Source organism: Canis aureus, chromosome X, assembly GCF_053574225.1.
Source record: "Canis aureus isolate CA01 chromosome X, VMU_Caureus_v.1.0, whole genome shotgun sequence".
Lineage (NCBI taxonomy): Eukaryota > Metazoa > Chordata > Mammalia > Carnivora > Canidae > Canis > Canis aureus.
The window spans coordinates 105,111,230-105,135,341 of NC_135649.1; the positions used below are offsets into that span (position 1 = coordinate 105,111,230).

The 24,112-nt window shown below is 38.9% G+C and overlaps 1 protein-coding gene across 5 annotated transcripts; it reads right to left on the minus strand.

Annotated features, from left to right (window-relative positions):
- Positions 1–871: 871 nt before the first annotated feature.
- Positions 872–23,162, minus strand: PRDX4 (peroxiredoxin 4). 5 transcript variants are annotated; one of them, XM_077887913.1, is made up of 9 exons: positions 22,773–23,162; positions 16,334–16,451; positions 13,134–13,250; positions 10,755–10,877; positions 8,015–8,145; positions 7,354–7,394; positions 6,839–6,873; positions 2,499–2,545; positions 872–1,028 (listed from the first exon to the last, which is right to left on the minus strand). In XM_077887913.1, exons 1-8 carry the CDS (start codon positions 22,969–22,971, stop codon positions 2,524–2,526), a joined length of 786 nt encoding a protein of 261 aa, XP_077744039.1. In that variant the 5' UTR covers positions 22,972–23,162; the 3' UTR covers positions 872–1,028; positions 2,499–2,523. The 5 variants fall into 5 exon arrangements, with proteins under 5 accessions (XP_077744039.1, XP_077744035.1, XP_077744037.1 ...); XM_077887909.1 differs by lacking the exon at positions 22,773–23,162 and adding an exon at positions 20,118–20,457; XM_077887911.1 differs by lacking the exons at positions 7,354–7,394; positions 22,773–23,162 and adding an exon at positions 20,118–20,457.
- Positions 23,163–24,112: the final 950 nt, after the last annotated feature.

Sequence of the window (24,112 nt, forward strand, 5' to 3'; positions counted from 1 at the left end):
TGCCTCAGTAATCAAATACCAAGCTCCTTGAGGGTAGAAATTTGTCTTTGGTTACTTGATAAATGCCAGGTATTTACAGTAGATGATCAAAAGTTGCTGAATACTGAATGAAGCATTAATGACTGCCTTTTTCCAACAGATATGAATGTAACTCCTCCTTGTAAACACACTTAAATTGAACCTGAGGCTAGAAAACTATTAATGGAACGGAATGGACATTATTAATCAAGATACAGCCTAGGGCACCTGGGTGGCTCAGTCAGTAAGACATGTGACTCTTGTTTTTTCAGCTCAGGTTGTGATTTCTGGGTCATGGATTGAGCCCCACATCAGGCTCCATGCCACTCCAGTGTGGAGTCTGTCTCTGAGACTCTCTCTCCCTACCCTGCCAACCACCCACCCCGGCCCATGCTCTCTATCTCTAATGTAAATAAATCTTAAAATAAATAACTCAAAGAGTTGCTTTGAGGATTAAATGCAATAATGCACCTAATCTACCTAATACAATGCTGGCATATAGCATATATTACATAAATACTACTCTTTTTAAAAACAGATTTTGTTTATTCCTGAGAGACACAGAGAGAAGCAGAGACAGACAGAGGGAGAAGTAGGCTCCTTACAGGAAGCCCGATGTGGGACTCAATCCCTGGACTGGGATCACCCCCTGAGCCAAAGGCAGATGCCCGACCGCTGAGCCACCCAGGCGTCCCTATTACTCTTGCTGTTACTAATTTGAATCACCTGACGTTTCTGACTTTGGGAAGAGAGAGAGAGTAACCGCCTATCTTTTGGCACTGGTCTTTAATTTGAACACTAGGTATCTTAGGGAGTTTTATATTCTTCAAGAAATTACAACTATAACACAATATGGTTCTGAAACGGTGAACTTTACTAAGTTCTAAAACGGTGAACTTTACTAAGAACCTTCAAGCATTGCAACCTGACGAAGTACTTTTCAGCTGATGAAGTATTTTTCAGTTGAGTTTGTCAAAATACTTCAGTTTTCCAGCTGGATCTGGGATTATCTGTTAAAAAAAAAAGCAAATTACTCACTTTAAAAAGACTGTCAATTTTTATTTAAGTATTATTGACATTCAATATTCTATTTGTTTCAGGTATATATCATTGTGATTTGTTATATTTTTATACATTATGAAATGATCCTAACAGGTCTGGTTCTCATCTGTCATCATATAAAGTTATTATGATATTGACTATATTCCTTATGCTGTACTTTTCATCTCTGTGATTTACTTTATATCTGGAACTTTGTACCTCTTAATTTCCATCTACTTTGCCCTCTCCTCAACCCACCTCCCCTCTGGCAACCACCAGTTTGTTCTTTATATTTCATTCTGTTTGGTTTTATCTGTTCATTTGTTTTGTTTTTTGAGTCCACATATAAGTGAAATCATGTAGTATTTGGTTTCCTCCGACTTACTTCACTTAGCGTAGTACCCTCTAGGAACATCCATGTTACAAACAGAGAGTTCAATCATTTTTATGGCTGAGTAATATTCCATTGTCAAAATATACCACATTCATTTATCCATTCATTTCTTTTTTAAATATTTTTTAAAGATTTATTTATTTATTTATGATAGAGAGAGAGAGAGAGAGAGAGGCAGAAACACAGGAGGAGGGAGAAGCAGGCTCCATGCCGGGAGCCCGACGCGGGACTCGATCCCGGGACTCCAGGATTGCGCCCTGGGCCAAAGGCAGGCGCTAAACCGCTGAGCCACCCAGGGATCCCCTATCCATTCATTTCTTTTTTTTTTTTTTAAATTTATTTATGATAGGCACACAGTGAGAGAGAGAGAGAGGCAGAGACACAGGCAGAGGGAGAAGCAGGCTCCATGCACCGGGAGCCCGATGTGGGAATTGATCCCGGGTCTCCAGGATCGCGCCCTGGGCCAAAGGCAGGCGCTAAACCGCTGCGCCACCCAGGGATCCCCTATCCATTCATTTCTTGATGAACACTTAGGTTGGTTTCATATCTTGGCTATTATAAATAATACTACAGTGAACATAGGGGTACGCATGTCTTCAAATTGATGTTTGCAAATTATTCATTTTATTTTATTTTATTTTATTTTATTTTATTTTATTTTAAGATTTTATTTATTTATTCATGAGAGACACAGAGAGAGAGGCAGAGACACAGGCAGAGGGAGAAACAGGCTCCATGCAGGGAGCCTGACATGGGACTCGATTCTGGAACTCCAGGATCAGGCCCTGGGCTGAAGGCAGACGCTAAACCGCTGAGCCACCCGGGCTGCCCAAATTATTCATTTTAAAAGTCAAGGTACATCAGTAATAATCTGATATTAGTTGCCTGTCCCTTGACTAAATAAGATAAAGAGGATTTTTGTGTCCCAAATTATATATATATATGGGAAAACTGGATTTGTCCTACTCACTAATCTCATCTATCCCAAAAGGCATATTTGTTAATAAATTAACATCTGTATTCAAGCATCCCAAAATTTACTTACAGCTCTTCTTTTCGCCACCAGGCTTTCATGACATCTCCAGGTTTGATCTAATTAAGTCAAACACATTAAGAGAGCATGGCTACAGATGTTAATGTATTTTTAAAGTTATCTGCTGATAAGATGTCAGTATGCCACAACAACCTGAAGGTGGCAGTGTGTTCAGAGGGATCTTTTATTTTTATTTAATTAAAAATTGACATACAATATCATGTTAGTTTCAGGTGTATATCATAATGATTCAGTATTTATGTACATTATGAAATGTCACCACAATATATCTAGTCACCATCTGTCACCATATAAAGTTGTTACAATATTGTTGACTATATTCCCTGTGTTGTACTTTTATTTTTATTTTATTTTATTTTTATTTTTTCCCTGTGTTGTACTTTTAATCCCCATGACTTACTCATTTTATAATTGGAAGATTGTACCTCTTAAATCTCTTAATATATCTTGTCCATCCTCCCACCCCCATCCCCCTTTCCCCCCTTTGGCAACCATCAGCTCTCTGTATCTATGAGTCTGTTTCTGTTTTTTTTTTAGGGTATATATATATATGTGAAATCATATAGTATTTGTCTTTCTCTGACTTATTTCACTCAGAATAATACCCTTTGAGTCTATCCATGTTGTTGCAGATGGTAAGATTTAATTCTTTTTATGGCTGAGAAATAGTTCATTGTATATATACTACATCTTTTTTATCCATTAAATGGATTTTTGGAAGTCCAGAATGCAACCTTTTAAACTCAAAGTGCAAAGTAAGAAAAATACTCAAATACATAAAGCGATATGTTCAATAACTATTTAGTGAATGAAGAAACAGTCTGAAAGAAAAAAATGCTCCCTCCTTAACAGCACTACAGCCTTAGGTCTTTTTGAAATTTCCAATATGATTTGACCTCATACTATTTTGATAGTTATAGGTAAAGTACATCTGTCCCTATACATAAAAAGTAACCTATTGTAACGAGTTTACAATAGTTCTATATGAATTTTCTTCACATAATAAATATTACGTAATTTTTCAGGTATCACTTCAGGGAGTATTCGGTCTTGGCCAATTTATAATCTCTCTGCATTTAAATTCATTTTTTTTTTAAATTTTTATTTATTTATGATAGTCACAGAGAGAGAGAGAGGCAGAGACACAGGCAGAGGGAGAAGCAGGCTCCATGCACCGGGAGCCCGACGTGGGATTCGATCCCGGGTCTCCAGGATCGCGCCCTGGGCCAAAGGCAGGCGCCAAACCGCTGCGCCACCCAGGGATCCCTGCATTTAAATTCAATTTGTAAGTACTTAGGAGAATAATACGGCACTGTGTGCCAACAGTGTGCCAGGCATACGAGGATAACTGCACTAAAGTCCTTGCCTTTGAGACTTGTATAAGCATGTGGGGAACATGTGCGTGTATGTAAGTTGTTGACGCAATGCACAGCACAATATGATCATGTATGACACAGGCTGTGACTGGAGGCTGAGATGGCATCAAGGAAGGCCTCAGAGTGGCACTTAAGTTGATCTTGAAAGAGGAGTAGACTGGGTGTTATTCTGTATGTTGGTAAATTGAACGCCAATAAAAAATAAATTTATTATAAAAAAAAGGAAAGAGGAGTAGAATTTAGGGAAGGGGGGAAGATATTCCAGGCTAAAGGCCTGAGCAAAAGCACAAAGGTGTGAAGAAAAAGTAGGGCTTATTTTAGGGAAAAGTGAGTCATGGGATTTGGTGGGAACATGGAACGTGTGCGTGTGGCATGTGTGAATTGTAGGGAAGATGACCTGGGAGAGGTTGGTAGATACAAACAGTGCATAGGCTTGAAAGCTGTGCCAAGTACCTGGATTGTGTAGTGTGAGTTACTGAAGGGCTGCTAAAAGATCTGGTTTGGAGTATGATATGCACTAGAGAGGAGAGAAGCTGAGGTCAGGGCAACAAATCAGGAGGCCTGTGCTATAAACAGGAGAGAAGCCAGGGAGATGTATTTTCAAACTCCTCCAAACTAGCTACTCACCAGTCACCGAAGGTTCTACATTTCTGTTACTTCCCTGTATTCCCATTCCCCATGCCATGTGACACTAGTGTCCCTATTCCTGCCACATGGGCCCCCTTTATATTTCTTGAACATACTAAGCTGGTTCCTGGCTCAGGGCCTCACCCTTGGTTTTCTTTCTGCACTGCTCTATGCTTGCCTTGCTCCCTCTCTTCACTCACATTTCAACTTAAATGTCATCTTAGAAATCTTCCCTGGCCATTTAATCCCCCACCCCAGCTGCTATCCTACCAACTGTTTCTAAAAGCATTTGCCACAATCTAAAATTAGAATGTAACTCTGAGGGTAGGGACCTTGGTTGTGATATTCACTAATAAATACCATCTGCCTATCATAATAGTTTCAATAGTTGCCACATAGCAGATGCTCAAGAAATATCTGTTGAAAGAATGCCCATAGAAACAGAGTAGAATTGTGGTTGTCAGGGACTGAAGGTGGGGGAAATGGGAAGATGCCAAAGGGTATAAGCCTTTAGTTTTAAGATGAGTAAGTTATGAGGATGTCATATACAGCAGAGTGACTATCGTTAATACTGTTTTGTGTACTTGAAATTTGCTAAAAGAGTAGATCTTAAGTGTTCTTACAACACACAAAAGAATAGAACCATGGGAGGTGATGGATTTGTTAATTAATCAGATGATGATGATCATTTTACAATGTATACATATATTAAATTGTCACATTGTGTAGTTTAAATATCTACAATTCTATTTATTAGTTATACCTCAATAAAGCTGAGAATAAAAAAAGGAATGCCCAAACACAGTATGTGATTACATATGTGCGGTTTTTTTGGTGGGAGAATTCATGGTTTTTATCAGATTCTCATAGGGGTTTGTGGCCCCTCCAAAAGTTAATCAAGTGGATAGTTAACATGTTTTCTGAAACGTGAAATACTCCTCCTCTAACACCCTTCATAGTTAATTTGTACGTATTAGGAGTTCTTGCTGATCTCTTAGTACATGCATGTGATTGATGGGTGAGGTTATTCATTATTCACTGTTGGTTTTGCTACAGCTTCCAGGGAACATGCCCCCTACTTCAAAGATCTATCCAGAAATTCCTTCTAAGGCTTCTCAGGAGATGCCTGCAGCTTCTGATTCATATTTCTATCTGGAAGCCTCACAATCAATAATTGTAAGCTAAGTTAATGACTCATGTACAATTTAAAGCACCTACCATTCAAAGTACCTTTAATGCCTACCTTCATATCTATCTTTGAGATCCATCACATCCATGTAGAGGTAAATAAATTTGTACTGTAATCTTAACTTTGACCCACAAAGGCAAAGTTGTTTTGCAAACCCATCAAAAACTGGTTCAAAAATCAGTGAAATAGGGCAGCCCCAGTGGTGCAGTGGTTTAGTGCCGCCTGCAACCTAGGGTGTGATCCTGGAGACCCTGGATCGAGTCCCACGTCAGGTTCTCTGCATGGTGCCTGCTTCTCCCTCTACCTGTGTCTCTGCCTCTATCTCTCTCTCTGTCTCTCTATGAAAAAATAAATAATCTTTAAAAAATAATCAGTGAAATATTACTTTACCTAATCCCCAATCTGAGTTAGGTTACAGAGTGAATTTCTTCCTCTCATTGTCTATGATTAATGGTACTTTTTGTTGATTGGCTAAAGAAGAAAGTCTTAGGAGTCTGTATTTTTCTTTTATCCTAAGATGATTTCTTCCTTCAGTGCTCTAGTATTTGTCAGTTTCCTAACTACAGTTTGTATAGAACTGTTGATTTTTAGAAGATAAACATGTTATTTTAAAAAAGTTCAAGCAAGTTTCCCAATTGTATTTTGGCCAGAGACTACTTCTGGGATTGTCAATTATATAGCCTCCTTAAGTGAAAGGATATATCTGTTTCAATCTTCCTTCAAATGATAAGGAGAGAATCATTAGTTTCAATGTTAATTAAGCCAGATTTTCTCAAAAGTTTACTATATACAGAAAGGTTTTGCTTGTGACTATTTTCTTGGCTCACAATACAGGAAGAAATTCTGTACATGATCTCTAAGACCTCTGTCTTTATTATACTAGGTCTCCACTGTTCCCTTTGTGATTTCTTTTGATAGTATATTTCTCTGGATTCTTGGCTTTAAAATTCAGAGCATTAACTCTCAGATTCTGCTTTCTCCAGTTTGAGCTACTCTCTCTATGGTCCATGATTTCTGTCTAGTAATGTTTACTTCATTTATAAAATCAACATAGTTCTATTACAAAAAAAAGATTATTCAAAGGTTGGCATTTATGGGGCCCCAGCTATCCCACTGACAGAAAAATCAGTTTGACTTACAGTTTCGCTACCAGGTTTCCAACCAGCAGGGCAGACTGAAAGGAACAAAAATTGGCAAAAAGTTTAAGAACATGTTCAATTCTCTTCAGCCACTCTTGGCTTTTCTTTTTCCAAAATGAAACTGAAGAGAGCCTATAATAATGAGAACATTTCTAGGCCACAGGACACTTGATTAGTTTGCTTGCCTGCTTGCACCAAGGAATTCCAGTCACAGAGTTTATCAACAGGCAGCTAATCTATTTCCATTTTTTTTTGCCAATTATATCTAGTTACATTTACAATATAAGAAACCGTTGAGTGTTTCTCTAGTAAATTATATCTAGTTACATTTACAATATAAGAAACCACGTTGAGTGTTTCTCTATTAAGTTGGAATATTTGGGAATCTGGTGAACTGAAAGATTGGAGCAAGGCAAAAATCTAGTAAAGTTGGAAGATTTGGGAATCTGGTGAACTGAAAGATTGGGGCAAGGCAAAAATCTCTGAATTTATATAAACTTCCAATATAAACTTACCTTCTGTTTTCTGTAGTATCTTGTATTGATGCCACAGTTTGCTGTTTGTCAATTAAGAGTTCAAAATTACTAAGAAAATGGCATTTCCCCTTTAGAATGCACCCTTACTCAGGGCCTGAGTTACACTTTTGAAAAGAATATATCACATATGTTCTATTTTAGCAAAATCTGACCTTTTCCATTTAGCTACTGCAAAAACTTGGGAATGAAAGGATGAATTGATCACTAGTATGAAACCAAACAGCTTTGAGGGAAAAAGCTAAGTCAAAAAATGTAAACATGAAAAAAAATTTAAAAAAATGTAAACATGCAAATAAAACCTACATTATGAAATACTGTCAGACTGGCATATTTTAAGTTTACAGGAACATAATTAAAAATTACAGTAGAAGAAACTTTTATCTATGGACTGTATAAAATGAGTATTTTTACATTTTATTCTGTAAGCAGGATATATTATCGATATTTTGTTTAAAGCACTTTAAATAATACTTGGATCTGCTAAAAAGACCAGGTAATAATTTGAAAATAATCAGAGGATTTTGAAATCATCCACATTAGTTTTTTTCCCACACTACTTTTTGACTAAGAAACCAAATTAATCGTGCTATCATTTCTCAAATGAAAAAATCAAAAGGCCAAGACAGAAGGAAAGGGTTACCTTCTCCATGTCGGTCAGTATACTGGAATGCTTGAACCAAACGCAGTGTTTCATCCACTGATCTACCAACTGGGAGGTCATTCAGAGTAATCTGTCTTAGGATTCCTTTGTCATCAATAATGAAAAGACCTCTGTAAAACACAAGAGTGGTACAGGTGAGGTCATTTCATCTCAATTAAGACAAATATTAGTTAATCTGAATCACTGTGCCATCCACACAGAAGGATGTTATACAGAACCAACAACACATTACCTGTTTGGTGTGCACACATGCAAATACAACCCCCTGCCCAAACCCACTCTTACCTACTGTATAACTTGGGATTATCATTGTTAAATGGTAGCTTTAAAAATTTGTTTTTGTCTATGAAATGTACTGTTGTATTTCCATTTAATTCTTCACAAGTACTAGGTTTGGGATTTTAATGCACTGTAAATGAAATGATGAATCTATATAGCAAAGTCTACCTTTGGGTGAAGGAGTGATCCACCTTTCTTATCACTGGCTATTTAGAACATCTTTGTATTTCCTTTTTCAGAGGTGGAAAAGACAAAGTCACCAATATAAGCGAAGTTACCTTTCTCTTTAAATCTGTGTATTTACTCTATGGCCTAGGGAATAATGGAGCAGTTTAACTTAAAAGAGCTGCTATACTGAGATAGCATGGCAAGAGTTAAAGCAGACCAGAAAAAAACAAAAACTACCAAAGGACTTTACTGTTTTTATTTCAGTCAATATGGATTTCAACCTAACACTTGGTTTAGAAAAAGATCTCAGGTACTAGGGCTAATTGCTTATGAGAATTATAAATAATAATGAGATCTATTTTTAATAGAAATACATGGAATTACAAATCTATTACATGAAATTTTGTTTCATAATCACATTAAACATTATAAAGTGTTTTTGCTTATCCTACAAAATATTTCTTTAATGAGCACCATGATGTCTGAACTAACTAGAGCTCACTTTCCTTGGACTAGGTCAACTTGGCCAAACTTGGGCAAAACTGTAAACTATTACTCATATGGGTTTTCTTTGATGTAGCTACTTTTACCAGTAGAAAATGGTTGTTAATGCTGATGAAGTCTGTTCCGAAGTTAAGTGAGTCTGATTTGAAATTGTGAACTTACTTCTGTAACATACATCGTACCAACACACACCCTTGGGCACCTGGGTGGCTCAGTCGGTTAAGCAGTTGACTTTTGATTTCGGCTCAGGTCACGATCTCGGGGTTACATGGTTTTTACTTGGTTAATGTTCAGATAATTTGAAAGTTCATTTTAATTCTATTTTTTAAAGATTTTATTTATTCATGAGACACACATGGGGGGGGGGCAGAGACATAGGCAGAGGGAGAAGCAGGCTCCACGCAGGGAAGCCTGATGTGGGTGGGACTCAATCCCAGCACTCTGGGATCATACCCTGAGCCAAAGGCAGATGTTCAACTGCTGAGCCACCCAGGCGTCCCTAATTCGAAATTTTAAAATAGCTTCAGTCTTTTTAGTGGCATACTTCCTCTTTGGGAATTAACTTAGTAATAAATTTTATGAAAAGAGACTAGACATTAAAGACTTGGCAAGCACAAAAAAAGAAACTATTGGTAGTGACATATGATAAAATATGAATGAGCCTTGAAAACATTATGCTAAGTGAAAAGAGGCTGGTCATAAAAAAGCACATATTGTAGGATTCCATTTAAATGAAATGTCCAGAATCGGCAACCATAGAGACATAAAGGAGGTAAGTAGTGGGCCAGGGCCAGGGCAGGGGGATTGGGGGAAAGGGAGAGTAACTGCTAATGGGTATGGGGTTTCTTTTTAGAGTAATGAAAATGTTTTAAAATTGATTGTGGTGATGATTGCACAACTCTCTAGCTGTACTAGAAACCACTGAATTGTAGGCTTTATTTTTTATTTATTTTTTAAAAAGATTATTTATTTATTTATTCATAGACACACACACACACAAAAAGAGAGAGAGAGAGAGAGGCAGAGGGAGAAGCAGGCACCATGCAGGGAGCCTGATGTGGGACTCAATCCAGAGTCTCCAGGATCACGCCCTAGGCTGCAGGCGGTGCTAAACCGCTGTGCCACTGGGGCTGCCTGAATTGTAGGCTTTAAATGGGTGAGTTGTATGTAAATTATCTCAATAAAATTGTTATTAAAAAACATAGGCCTATAAAATACTGGTAGTTTCACATAAAACATTAAAAAAGAAATTATTAGCACTGCATTTTGATAATATAATAAAATTACAATTGTTTTAAGCTAAAGTTATCCTTTTTTCAAAGACTTCTATTGGCACTTCCTTAATTTTTCCCACTCCCCACAGCACAAGTTTGCTAAATAATATAATAATTGTACTTAGAAAAACCATTACTGGAGTCATTTTAGAGAAAAGGAGAAAGAAACAGGCAAGGAGTTTTGGTACCTGGCTTCAAGTGTAGGCTCTGTCATTAATTATGTAACTTTGGTTAAGTTCATGGAATTCTATGAAATTGTTTATCTGTAAAATGAAGGGTTTGGTCAAAGAGCTCTAAATAATCTTCCAGCTCTAACAGTCTATGATACATAGTTTAAGTAGGGCACTCACCAATTATTTTAAACAGTATCTACAACATTTTTGCAAATAGAGCAAATAATATTTCTTGATCAAACCTTGTATCTTCTAACTCCCCTTTAGGGAGGATTACAAATATATTTGGATTTGTCCTAATACAAAACCACCGAAAGGTACCTAAGAGTATGGCCTGAGTCCTCCAGATATACGCCATAGTCCTTTGAGATTTGATGGGTCAGATCCGAAAGAAGTGGAATCTTTATTGGCCCAAGTCCTCCTTGTCGTCGAGGGGTATTAATCCTATAACAAACAAAATATTTACCAAATGTAGTATTTGGTACTACAGAGTGAAGTAAATGTATGTATCCAAACAGCGTTCTTCATCTCCATATACACACATATGAATGAACACACACAACACACATGTTCTTTCTCTAACAAAAACAGGCTAATATACATTCTATTTTTTGCCTTTACTCCAGACTTAATACATTCATTTCCTTTAAACAATAAATGTGGAGATACATACATTTTTAATGTACTGACACACTATATTTTACTAATCTCTATTGCTAGACATTTAAATTATTTCCATTTTTCTCTTGCTTTTATCAACCTTGCTGGAAACATCTATGTATTCTCAACTTTGCATCCTTATTTGATTAATTCCTACAAAAGAAATTGATGGATCAAAGGATATGCACTGTCATAAGCATAACCTTAAAAGTGTGATAAGACAAAGCCTTGAGATAACAGAGATAATGCAACTGGGTGATATTTTAATATTCTGAGACAAAGGAATGCAAAGTCCACCTGAAGCATCGAAGGAAGTTAGTTACAATCTCAGACACTTAAATCTTCAGATTTAAGTATTCTTTTACTTGAAACCAGGGAATGTGGGTGTCCTAAGGGGAAGGCACTGACACTGCAGCTAGCAAAAGGGAAATACACTCCAGATGTCTGCAGCCCCAGTTCTGACATCCAAACAGAAATTTCTGGTTGAGATGAAACCTATTTAGCTCAGAATGCATCCCCCCAAATTGCTTGAGAAACCAACTGCAAATTATTTGGGAGGACATAACTTTTTCATGAGTGGATTTAAGTTGTAATCCTACAAAGGTTTAGAAATACTATAGAAGTGACAAAGCAAACCAATTTAAAAAATGTAGAATTAGGGGATCCCTGGGTGGATCAGCGGTTGAGCACCTGCCTTCAGCCCAGGGCCTGATCCTGGAGACCCGGGATCGAGTCCCGCATCGGGCTCCCTGCGTGGAGCCTGCTTCTCCCTCTGCCTGTGTCTCTGCCCTCCCCCCCACCCCACCCCGCCGTGTATCTCATAAATAAAATCTTTGGAAAAAAAAATGTAGAATTATAATGTGAAATTTTATTAAGTTTATAAATAGTAAAGAAACATTTTTAAAGGACTTAAGGCATACCATATTTGTCTATTAGATTTGCAAGAATTACTTAAGTAAGTCTTGGAAGTTTTATCTGGAAATGAAGATACTTAAAGGAAATCAAATATATTAAATATACAACTGCATTTAAAAATACTTGAGAGAATTACTTAAGGGAATATAAATTACATTGTAGCTCCTGCACCAATTAAAATTTTAGTTATATATGCCTATATATAACTATAAATGGAGAAAAAGTTGTTCTGAATTTGTTACTTGAATGAAATGAGTATTAATCTTTAAAGCAAAGATAATTCTGAACCATCTTCATTGTGTATAAAATCTTGTGCACAGAATTATGGACATGAAAAGTTCACATTGACACATACATTTCTGATTTTGAACATACTGCCTAATTACTCTCCAGAAATGCTCAACCAACTGTATATGTGAGAGGACCATTTCTTCACATCTTTGTCATCACTGGATAAATATTTCAATATTTGAAATCTTGGCCAATCAGGAAAAAAGTGGCATCTCTTGTCATTTTAATTTGCAGTTCTTTGCAATTAATCAGGCAAAACATCTTTTCATGTTTGAGTTAAAAAAGTTTTAGAAATTAAGAAAATCAGTGTTTCTTGAAAAATAATTATAAAACCTATTGTGAAAAAAAGTAAAAAAAAAACTATTGTGAGTTTGACTTAATACTAGATAACTATGTAACAGAGAAATGAAATTTTAAAGAATATTTTTCCCTCCAGACTAAGGCTACCAATTTATCATAATAAAGTAATCATATAACTCAGTGGTGTTTCCTATGGAGGTCTTTTGTACTGAGCTTTTTTTCCCTGATTTGGAAATGTCCTATAAAATCCTTAAGCATTTTTTCTTAACTTTATTGAACTGGCAGCTCTCAGATAGATCTATTCCCGAACTATCTGATAACCACATTCCAGGGTGCTTAGCTGGCTCAGCTGGTAGAGCATGCAAGTCTTAACCTCGGTCACGAGTTCAAGCCCCACATTGGGTGTGAAGTCTACTTAAAATAAAATTAAAAAAAAAAAAAACACATTATATTCCTATCACACTGAGAGTTGTCTGCCTATAATTGAAAGTAAATCCATTCTTTTTCCTACAAATCTTAGTGTAAGATACTGACCAGGCCAAATGGGTAAACTGTGAATCAACAGAGCATGCTACCACTTCAGTGTTTATCGATTTGAATTCTTCAATTCTATCACCAAAGGCGATGATTTCAGTTGGACACACAAAGGTGCTGAAAGTTAAAAAGAAAATTCAGTATTCTCAAAATATACATATACCTAAAGTTTCAAATGACTTAGTTTTACAAACACCATTAGTATATAAAAATGCATATTAAGAACAATTTTATATATTAACATTGTCAAGATACATCTTTCTAAAAGATTATTTGATCAAATATCATTTTACTAAAAATGTATATTACAAAGTTCCTAATTATATCTCAGTAAATGTTATTTTTATAACTTAATGGATCCTTGCTCAACCAATGTTCCCTTCTCCCTTATGGCAGAAACTTGTCTCATTTATTAGCTTTTATTTAATAATGCTTTGTATTTATATGGTGCTTTATAGCTTTCAAAGGATCTATACAGATTTTACATCATTCCACTATGTTTTTTTATATTCCTATACCACTTCTGTGGGCTAGATGCACTGAGCTTTATTTCAGAGATGAGAAAATGCTCTTCCATCCCCCTCCTTTCCTTAATAAGGTCCTCTTCTACCTTGTCTCCCAGTCTTGTTGTCAGAAAGGCATGTTTAGAGAATATTACCTTAGGGTAGTATTTTCCAAACTATGGTAGGGACTCTTTAGCCAGTTTATGGAGTTCTAACTAATGTTTTAAAAAAGTGGAATAGAAAACGAGAATACTTTACATATAGTAAGAGTGAGTTATGAAACATGTATGTATACACAAGTGCATATCTGTGGGTATGTGTTTAGGAGTGATACTGAAAACATTCAACAACCTTAACTCAAAGTTGGCTTTAGTTCTCTGGAGGTTTCTGAAAGGGACCAGGTGGGAGGGGCATCTTGGTGAAGAGGTTAGGAAGGTGGCTATTTACCATTTGGTATGTAAGTGTTTCAGTATTTTAATGAGCACAGCTGAACTGGTGCTTAGACTGAATGTTACCCTGTATATATATGTAAGTGTATTGGGCAGCAATGAGAAATGAATTTTGTACTATGTACAGGTTGTGGTCAAGAAAGTAAGAACACAGACTTAGAGGACAAATTCCTACTGCAGTCTAATACAGGCTTTTCAAATGTTTCAGTTGTTCAAATGTAGGCAGACAGTTCTAATCTAGATTATATTCCTGGAAACCTAAGCCATGATATATGTATTTTTTAATATTTTCCCAAAGGTAGGAATGGTCATCCCTGCCTTCCTTCTTCTTATTCCGACAAATGCTACTTAGATATATACTTATCCAACCTCTTAGTGAAGACAGAGAAAAAATTCTGGCAAAAAACTAAAGGGCTATGTTTTTGAGTTTTGTGCTTGCACACTGTGGCAAATGCCTCAGAATTCTTCCTTTCTAACTAGGCCCAACCTGGTATCACATGGAAACAGAAAGAAGCAGTCTTGTGCTTGCACACTGTGGCAAATGCCTCAGAATTCTTCCTTTCTAACTAGGCCTAACCTGGTATCACATGGAAACAGAAAGAAGCAGTCTTAGCTTTTTGCCCCAGGAAGCCATTGGTGACATCATGCTTTAGATATGTCTTATTTGTTATGGAGTTTTAAGTTAACACTGGGAGAAATAGATATTTGTCTACTATGTTAGACTAATTTCAAAACTCACATTTAGCGTCCTATATATTTAACAGATGTGTTAACTTTTTGGTTTTATAACAAGATGAATTTAGAAGGCCTATCATTTTTATATATTAAAATTTCTACTTCTGGTTTCTATTAGAAGTTAAGTTACATCATACATTTTAGCTAGTCAGGCCACAGTACAAGCTGATTAGAAAGAAGTTCTTACTAATTTAAAAGATTATGTATTATCCAGATTTATGACTTGGTTTACTTTCAATGAACTACTTTTTCTGAGAATTTTTCCTATTTGGATTAGAGTAAGGGTGAGCAAACTTCAGCCCACAGGCCAAATCCAGTCTATCTTATTTTTTGTAAATAAACTTTCAATAGAAAACAATACTCATTCATTTATGTATAGTCTATGGCTATTTTTGTGCTATAATGGCAAAGTTGAGTAGCTGCAATAGAGATCACAAGGCAAAAAAAATTTATTATGTGGCCCTGTACAGGAAAAGTTTGCTGACTTCTGGCCTAGAGATAATTTATACAGATGAGCTTAAGTATATCCTCCCTGCAAGTTTAAGGTTTTATTTACACATTTCTAGATTAGTCCTAATGGAAAAAAGACCTTAATATACAGTGGCAATATAGAAGATATTTCTACTTTTTATAATCAAAAATATATTCAAATAGAAAAAAGATAAAAGTCTGGATAAGTCTGCTACCTTTTCATTTTCATGGAATTTGAAAAAGATTCCAGATAAAATTATATCCTCGATAAGACTAAAGCTGCAAGAGTATTTGAGTCAACTTTTTTATCTATAGTGTTTCACTGTCAAAGTTAAAGAGAAAATTTTCCCAATAACCATAATTTATATTAATAGGCATTATTTCTTAAGCATATGCAGTATTTTTAGGAAAATGTTCAAACCATAGGAAAGCAACAGATGCAGTAAAGAATAAAAATGATAAAACCAGAGTTAAATGGCATCATCACTGTAGAGGGCTAATTTTCTAGTTAACATTATACATTAACATTACACATAAACAGATTTGTGGCAGAAGTCTTGCTATTAAATGCTTTCTAAAATATTATTCATTTTCTTGCCTTAATAGGTATAGCTTACTATAATTGTAGCTTTCTTTGATGATTGTATTATATAACACAATCATTTAGATTTAAGTATAAAGTATTGGGATCATGGGTTTTGGTTCTGAAATATATGGTAGATGTTATCTTCTTGGAAAAAATTCATCTTAGCTTGACTTTTAAGAACCAAGAGCTAGGGGCACCTGGGTGGCTCAGTGGTTGAGCATCTGCCTTTGGCTCAGGTTGTGGTCCTGGGGTCCTATGCTTGAGTCCCACATCAGGCTCCCCACGGGAAGCCTGCCTCTCCCTCTGCCTATGTCTGCCTCTCTCTGTGTCTCTCATAAATAAATGAATAAAATCTTTAAAAAGAAAGAACAGCTAAATAAAATAATTTCTACTTAATGTTCTTGAATAATGATTGATAATGACTGATGATTCATGACCTGTACATGTATTACTTACAAATCAAGGGGGTAGAAGAAAAAAACCAGGTATTTCCCACGATAATCAGTCAACTTGAGCTCCTTGAATTCTCCATTTATCACAGCTGTTCCTTCCCAATAAGGCGCTGGCTTGGAAACTAAGAAAAATATATAATATTCTAAAACACTGAGAAAATTGGTTGCAAGACAGAAAGACATCTTTAGGCAATCACTAAAAATCAAGGATCCTAAACCTTTGGATCTCTTTAGCAGTCTGGTGAATCTTACAGACTTTTTCTAAAGATAGTGTTATTGAATGCATAAAACAAAATATATAGAATTAGAAAGGAAACCAATTATATTGAAATATAACTATCAAAATAATAGAAAACAAACTGGTGATATAGTAATATATATACCCTTTTATAAACACTTTAAAATCGCAAGATCTATGGGGCACCTGGGTCGCTGAGTTGAGTGCCCAACTGTTGACTGTTGATTTCAGCTCAGGTCAGTATCTTGGGAGTGGGGTGGGGGTGAGATGGGAGCCCTCCCCCGCCCACTCATGCTCTGCCCTCAGCACAGTCTGCTTGTCCCTCTCCCTGACCCTCCCTTGGCTCGCCATGCCCATGTGCACACACGCACTCTCATAAATAAATTAAATAAGTAAATAATAAATAAATAAATAAATAAATAAATAAATAAATAAATAAATAAATAATAAATAAAATATTTAAAAGTGCAAGATCTAATAGTGGTCTAATAACTGTCCAAGATAGTGATCAGTAAATTTTGTTTCATAATTTTGTGCCAAATTATGTGGCATAAAGATATCTGTGATTCCCTTGGCAACAGGTACAAGCAAGGACTTCTGAAGCTAGTGTGATTTGTTGCTGATGTTCATAATGGAAGAAAATGCTACATTTCAGTTGGAGGTTAATGAAAATAAAGACTGTTTTTCTGTTTAGGCTCACAGACTCCCTACATTCCATCCCTGCACTAAAGTCTACTTGGTCCTTCACTATAAGCCCCTCCAAGCTAATCAACTTCCTACAGTTCGAATACTTAAGATTTTCCTTTTTCTAATGGTAGTCTCCTAGATGTACTCATTTAAATGTTTGTCCAGTTTCTCACATACACAAAGACAACCTGCTGCACACTCAAGGAGTGGGAATCTGCAAATGTCAGGTGAGAAGTTTAAAATCCCAGAGCATGGGATTATTTTCCCAGAGTTCTGAAAGAAGAGACCCCCTTGAATAGGTTTCAAGTGACCTGATGGAAACTGAATAGTTCATGCTGCTCTCTTGTAAGGGCACACTGTAATTCTAGCCAACACGCTTTCATAATAATGTACCTTGATCCTTTGTTAACACATTCACAGGGTACTTAAACCTTCAGAACCATTACATACATTGAAGTCAGTACTTGACTCCAAGTTTGACTAATGTTCCTAGAAAGTAAGGCTTATAATAGCCAGCATTTTTGATCACTCTGAAAATAAAGACAAATTTAAAATGAATTTCTCTGTGAAGTTAATATATAACACATGATTATTTATCTTGAGCCAGTAGCCTACCTCATATAAGTATGCTGATCTAATTAGGTAAAGGCCAAGAGGGAGAATTGGATAGAAGGGAACTGAACTGCATATGTTTTATATACATTACTGAGAATGCTATTCAAGTGTGAGGTTATAATTGTAATGATCTGTTAAAATGATACTCCTTAATGATTTCTGCATATAGGGAAAACCAAATCTGAAAAATAGTTTTTTTCCAGAAAGTTCTGATTTTGGAAATTCTGGGTTTTGGACTTAAGAACTGCAGTGTTCTAACAGTTTTTTGGTGGTGTCGTTAGGGTTTTCAATATATAGTATCATGTCATCTGCAAATAGTTCAAGTTTTGTTCAAAGAAAAAAATTCATCAATTTGTAAGGCAAAAAAGACAGTGAGTACTTTATTAAGATCTATAAATGGAATTCCCAAAGCAACCCGTTGCATCTGTTAAAAAATAAAAACTGTCCCAAATATAAATAGCAGAGTTAACAAAGATTCTGGCAAATGCAGAGCAGTAAAGAAGAATGTTTAAATCCCTTTTTCCCATACCCATTCCCCTCATCAGTTTAACTACTGCTAACGTTCTGATGTCTTTCCTTCCATTATTTTTTAAACACACAAATTTGGATCATGTTGCACTTGTTTTTAAAGAGAATGTTTTAATGAGAACTCAGTAATATATGGAACTGTTAAATCACTGTATTGTACATCTGAAACTAATAGAACACTATATGTTAACTACACTGGAATTAAAAATAAAAAAGGGAGGGAGCAGTAATTCATGAACAGTTTTTCATGTTACTAAAATTTACTTAAGATTATTTAAAGTTTAATGGCTCTATAATATTCCATCTTATGAATAAAAGTCCTCATATCTATAATTCTAGATAAGCCTACATGTGACACAGAAATGTGGCAGATATCTAAACTTTGAAAAGGTTTGCTACTAAAGGGAAGTCTATTATTACTACTTTTTTGTTTCCATGAGCAGACTTGGATGGGCTTTGTTTCTTATGGGAAATTGTGATGCCAGTAAATATTTAATTGGATGCCATATTTCAAAATATCTTCCCAAGCCAAATAAAAGCAATGGGACTTGGAAATACTATTATTTTAAAAGTGCAAGACTGGCTCTTTAAAAACAAAAATATGAAAGTAACTTCCAGTTAACTTTCAGTAGGAAAGAACTGCAAATGTGTTAGGGGGCAAAACAGTGTTCCTCATTTATAGCTCCCACTTCATCCTAAGTTGTAACATCCCATTTAACAATGAGGATTCATAATTGTGAAGCATTACTTTTGTTACTGAATACAGGCATGGAACTGAACCAAATACATATCTACAGAATGCCAAATGATCCGTAGGAAAAGTTATTATTTAAAAGTAAGCAAGAGATAGTCTTTATCCTTTAGCCTCTGGCCACTTCTTTTTGGCCAATCTTAACATCCAGATGCAGTAGGCCACAGCTTTCTCATTATTCCCTCTGACGTGTCCTTCCTGAAAGTGGCCATTAGCTGTGTACACTGGAGAGAAATGCAAATAACCGAAAGCCAAATTGGCAGGACACAAATTTGCTGCAAGGTTTATCATCAACCCAAATGCATTACTTCCACTTTTTTCCCCCAATTTTCCTACAAGGAGCCTCCAAAGTACACCCTATAACAAGTTATTCATTTTTGAGAAACAAAGAATACCAACTAACTATGGTTTTGGGGAAGGTGGCTTTTAACTGTCTTTATAAGACGCAACAACAACAACAACAAAAAAAAAAAAAGGAAAAACGAAAGGTTTGCCCTCCTGAGAATTTTGGTTAGCTACTTTTCTGTTTAATTAAACTTTCTGTGAACCATTATTCAACTTTTCAATGTATTCTTCCCTGAAATAGTACTTGAAAATAGACGCGATGTGCTGCAGGCACTTTTTGATGTTGAGGAAGTGTTTCAGTTTGCACAACATCCTGATGCCTAAAAACCAGGGGCCAGGACCACCCTCTTTAACCTCATCTGCGGCTTTGAGGTAACCACTACTTCTTCCAAAATCTGATTCGCGGAACCCGTCCGTTTCTTCACAGCCGGAATCCGTCTCCATCCCTTTACCTCCGCCCCCCAGGCAGGCCCGCCCAGGGACCTGAGGCCGTCCAAAGGGTGCCGCCCAAGCCAGGCCCCCAGGTACTACCAGGGTACACGTGTGTCGGGCCCTCTTCACCTCCCGCCTCCCTTTGCCACCCCCCCCCCCAACCTCCCTTCCTCTTGGCGGGACACCACCTACTCTTGGCCTTGCTGTGGTGCAGGGAGTGGTCGGCGGGCGAAGCCCGGGACGCCTCCCCTGGGTACACTTGTCCACCCGCGTAGAAGTGGCACTCCTCTTGGCGGGTTCGGGGCCTCTCTTCTGCCTCCTGGCCTCGCAGAGCTCCAGTTGGCAGCAAGAAGAGCAGCAGTGGCAGCAGCAGCAGTCTTCGGCTCCGGCCAGAGGCCGGAGTCGTCGCGGCTAGCGGCGCCGGCGGCGCCTCCATGACCACGCGAGTGCAAACACACGTCTCTTGGCGCGAGCGCGACTTCTCCCGCCGCCAGGGAGCTACAACCGCGCGCCTGAAGCCCGCGTGAGCCAGGGCACCGCCTCGCGAGACCTGCTCCGCCCCCCACTCCGCCTCGCCCCCCTCCCGGTTCCCTGCTCCACCCACCCCTCCCCTCCGCCACGTGGGCTCCAGCCCCGCCTGCTCGCCCCCAGCCGGAGTTTGCGCCTGCGCCCTGAGCGGCCCGGGGCCGGAGTTTAGCCCAACTCTGTGAACCCAAGCCTCCCGGTGGCCTTGCGCGAGTGGTTGGATGCGCTTCATTGCACTTTTAGATGCTCTTCCACGCCTAGCTCTGCCACAAAGTCTCGCCAGCGTGCACCACCCGCAAAGTGAAACTAACCTTTCTGCCTTTGGGTGGCTTGAGTTTTGTACTTCTAACAGTTACTCGGTTTTTCCTTGAAGAGATGTGTGTGAAAAGTGCCGTGACTACTTGTTCAAGCTGTAGAACTACTTGTTCAGCCCTTTTAAGTCCCCGGGAAACTTGGAGAAGAAAGGTCCAACCATTTACCCCTCTCAAGCAGGCAAGAGAAAACTGGCAATTTGGTAACTTAAGCCTGTCTCAAAGGTGTTTTTTGTTTGTTTTTATTATTTTATTTTTTTTCATTTGTTTTTATTGAAGCTTGATTTGCCAACATAGAGTATAACACCCAGTGCGCATCCCGTCAAGTGCCCTCCTCAGTGTTTGTTTTTAAGACTCGAAAAGTTACTAGAAAAACGGATTTTGTCCCAGCACAGCGCTGTTCCGTCTTGTGGTAATTACCCCATCACATTGGCAGCCCTTACGCCCCACAGGATCCCTTCTATCTTCCTGGGAGCTCTTGTCATCTTTCTGAATCCCGCAGAAGCCACCCTGTTTCCTCCTTTACACTGCCAGCTCCCTGGGATTGAAATGGCTGCGTAATTCATCTTTGTTTCCCAAGGCACCTGGCACTCAGTGAGCATTTGCTTGTGTAATGGCTTGATGTTCTAAATGACACCTAATGTCCCCAACAGCTTGTCTTAGCTTCCAGTGGCTTTCACATATTGCATCCTTGCTCCTTGTGTCAGCCCTTTGAAGGCGATGGGAAGGCTGATATTTTCAAACTCAGCCCTTAGCCCATTCCAGCCCATTATACACCTTGGAAGAATCTGAGGGGAATAGAGCTGAGGGCCCTTGGCACCCTCTTTTGCTCCCTCATGCCGCGAGCTCCTCCCCCTCCCCACGGGGTTTGCGCCTGCGCTCTGGGGCCCACCCGGTCGCCATTGCTCCCTGATGACAGAAGACCCTTTGTGGCGTAACGGGGTGTCCCGTTCACCCTTCCAGGCCTCTCTCGTCTACAAAGCTTCGCTGGAAATGGCCTCCGGTTGCTGACTGATTACTGGTCTTCTGCACTCAACACTGTTTTGGATCCTCTCAGCCTTCAGTGCCCACTTCTCCCCCAAAGCCTCGCCGCCACATGCCATCCTGCCTCCCCACCAAAACTTGAAACAAACCGTTCTGCCTTATTGTGGCCTGCATTTTATACCTTTAACATTTACTCTCCATTTCCTTAGGGTGAGCGGGTGAGCAGCGATGACTCCCCTCTCCTGCTGTATCCCTTTTAAGCCCTGGGAAAACTTGGAGAAAAAAGGTCTAACCTGAAAAGCCATACCTGGAGACCATTTATTCTCTTCTAGTGAGAAAGGAACTCTTCCAGCAGGAAAGCCAGTTTGGTGACTTAAGACTGTCTCAAGGTGTGCATAAGTTTTAAAAATTAAGACTTGGTAAGTTCCCAGAGAACCCCTTCTCCCAGCACAGAGCTGTTCCATCTTCTGACAATTAACCCCATCACACCCCCATTTGCCAGCATGGCAGGTGAGAATTCAGGGGAGAGGGGCGCACATCAGGGGCCACCGGCAGGCAGCCCTTCTGCGCCTCTGCCCCGCGGGGCTCACCACCCCTCCGCCCCCGCCATCTTTTTATCTTCCCCTGACTTCTTGTCATCTTTGTTAATTCTGCAGAAGCCATCCTAACTGCCTTTCTTCTAGGAGACAGCTCTCTGGGGTTGAAATCAATGTGTAATTCATCTTTGTTTCCCTAGGCACCTGGCAGTCTGGGAACATTTGCTATTGTAAGCACCTGATTTTCAAAATGACACCTAATGTTCCCAACAGCCTGTCTTAGCTTCCAGTTTCTTTCACAAATCATGTCCTTGCCCCTTGTGACAGTCCTTTGAGTTAATAGGAAACCTGCTGTTTTAGACTCCTCCCTCACGCCAGGCCTGCCCATTATATGCTCTGGTTTTTGTTTCCTGACACCTCTTTCCTGTGGGCAAAGGAGGAAAATATGAAGCTACCTCCCTTTTCTAAGGTGAGGGGAAGCTTGTCCTTACCCATAACATTGTCTGTCAGCTCTTCACTTTCCGGGGGCACGTAGACAGGAGTTCTCTGACGAGGTACTTCCCGTTGTTCAAATTCTTCTCCTTCCCGGGCTTCCTGTTGTTCCACATGGAAGGGGAGTGGGGTTCGACAGGTTCGAGTCCCGGGGATTCGGTTCAGGCCTATGCCCCGAGGTCGGCTTCGGTGATCCATGCTGACTGCTGGACAAACAGCCACCAAGTCTCAGTGGCTAAGGCTAAGTCCTAGGCTGGGCCTCTAAGTATGAGAACTGGGAGAGGAGGCTTGAGGAGAGTATTACTTCCTGAAACCTCTGTTCTAGGCTGAGCTGAGGTGCCCCAGTTGGCAGCAGGGGCTGCCCATCAGGTGGGCCTCAGTGGGCAGGTCGGCCAGCTCTCAGGCACAAACTGCGGTCCCCTTACTTCCACTGGAACCCCTTGGCAGCTGACATTCTGACTGGCAGTTGCTCTGAATCCTTCTGTCCAATGATATCCCCTGAGCACCTGCCTCTTGCAGGCAGACATTGTGTTGTCATAGGGGCAGTCACAAGGGAGCTGGAGGTGGAGGCCCTGCCCCCAAGGCACTGACCATCCAGCTAGAGTCAGCTGCCCATATTAATAATACAAAGTTATTGGGCACAGAGAGGGTGGTTCTATATATAGGATGTGTCTCAGAAACACCTGGGGATGTTAAAAACATTCAAGTGTACCAACTAAGCCCTAGAAATGATTATTTAAGAGATGTTTTGAAAAGGGGTCCTAGGCATCTATGGCTTCACAAATAGTGTCTGGTTAAGAACCGCCATTGATGGAGGGTTAAGAGTACAGGTTGTAGAGTCAGCTGTGTCTAGGTCGCAGTCTGAACTCTGCCACCTGTTGATCTTGGCCTTGGGAAACCCTGTTTAATCTCTGAGCCTGAGTTGTCACCTGTAGATGGAAGGCATTAATACCTTCCCCATGTCATGAAAGTGATAGGACATGAGTTTCATGATATAAATGTAAAACCTAACTTGGAATGTGGGCCAGACCAGGGACTCCTGGTGTATATGATGGGAGAAATGCTTTGTGACTTCTGAGGCTTGGTCATGAAAAGGATGGTTTCTACCTTGCACTGAGATGACTCATTCTGGTGGAAGACTTTCTTTCTTTTCTTTTTTTTAAGATTTTATTTATTTATTCATGAGAGATGGAGAGAGAAAAAGAGAGAGAGAGAGAGAGAGAGAGAGGCACAGAGACACAGGCAGAGGGAGAAGCAGGCTCCACATAGGAAGCCCAATTCGGGACTTGATCCTGGGACTCTGGGATCATGCCCTGAGCCAAAGGCAGACGCCCAACCA

Bases quoted from the DNA above. Each gene is read 5' to 3' on its own strand.
- PRDX4 (XM_077887909.1), bottom strand. From the start codon at position 20,361: ATGGAGGCGCCGCCGGCGCCGCTAGCCGCGACGACTCCGGCCTCTGGC. The intron at 13,251-16,333 runs GTAAGTAATACA...TTTAACTTTCAG, and splicing joins TTCTTCTACCCCCTTGATTT to CACCTTTGTGTGTCCAACTG. The intron at 10,878-13,133 runs GTCAGTATCTTA...TGTTTGTTATAG, and splicing joins CAGTTTACCCATTTGGCCTG to GATTAATACCCCTCGACGAC.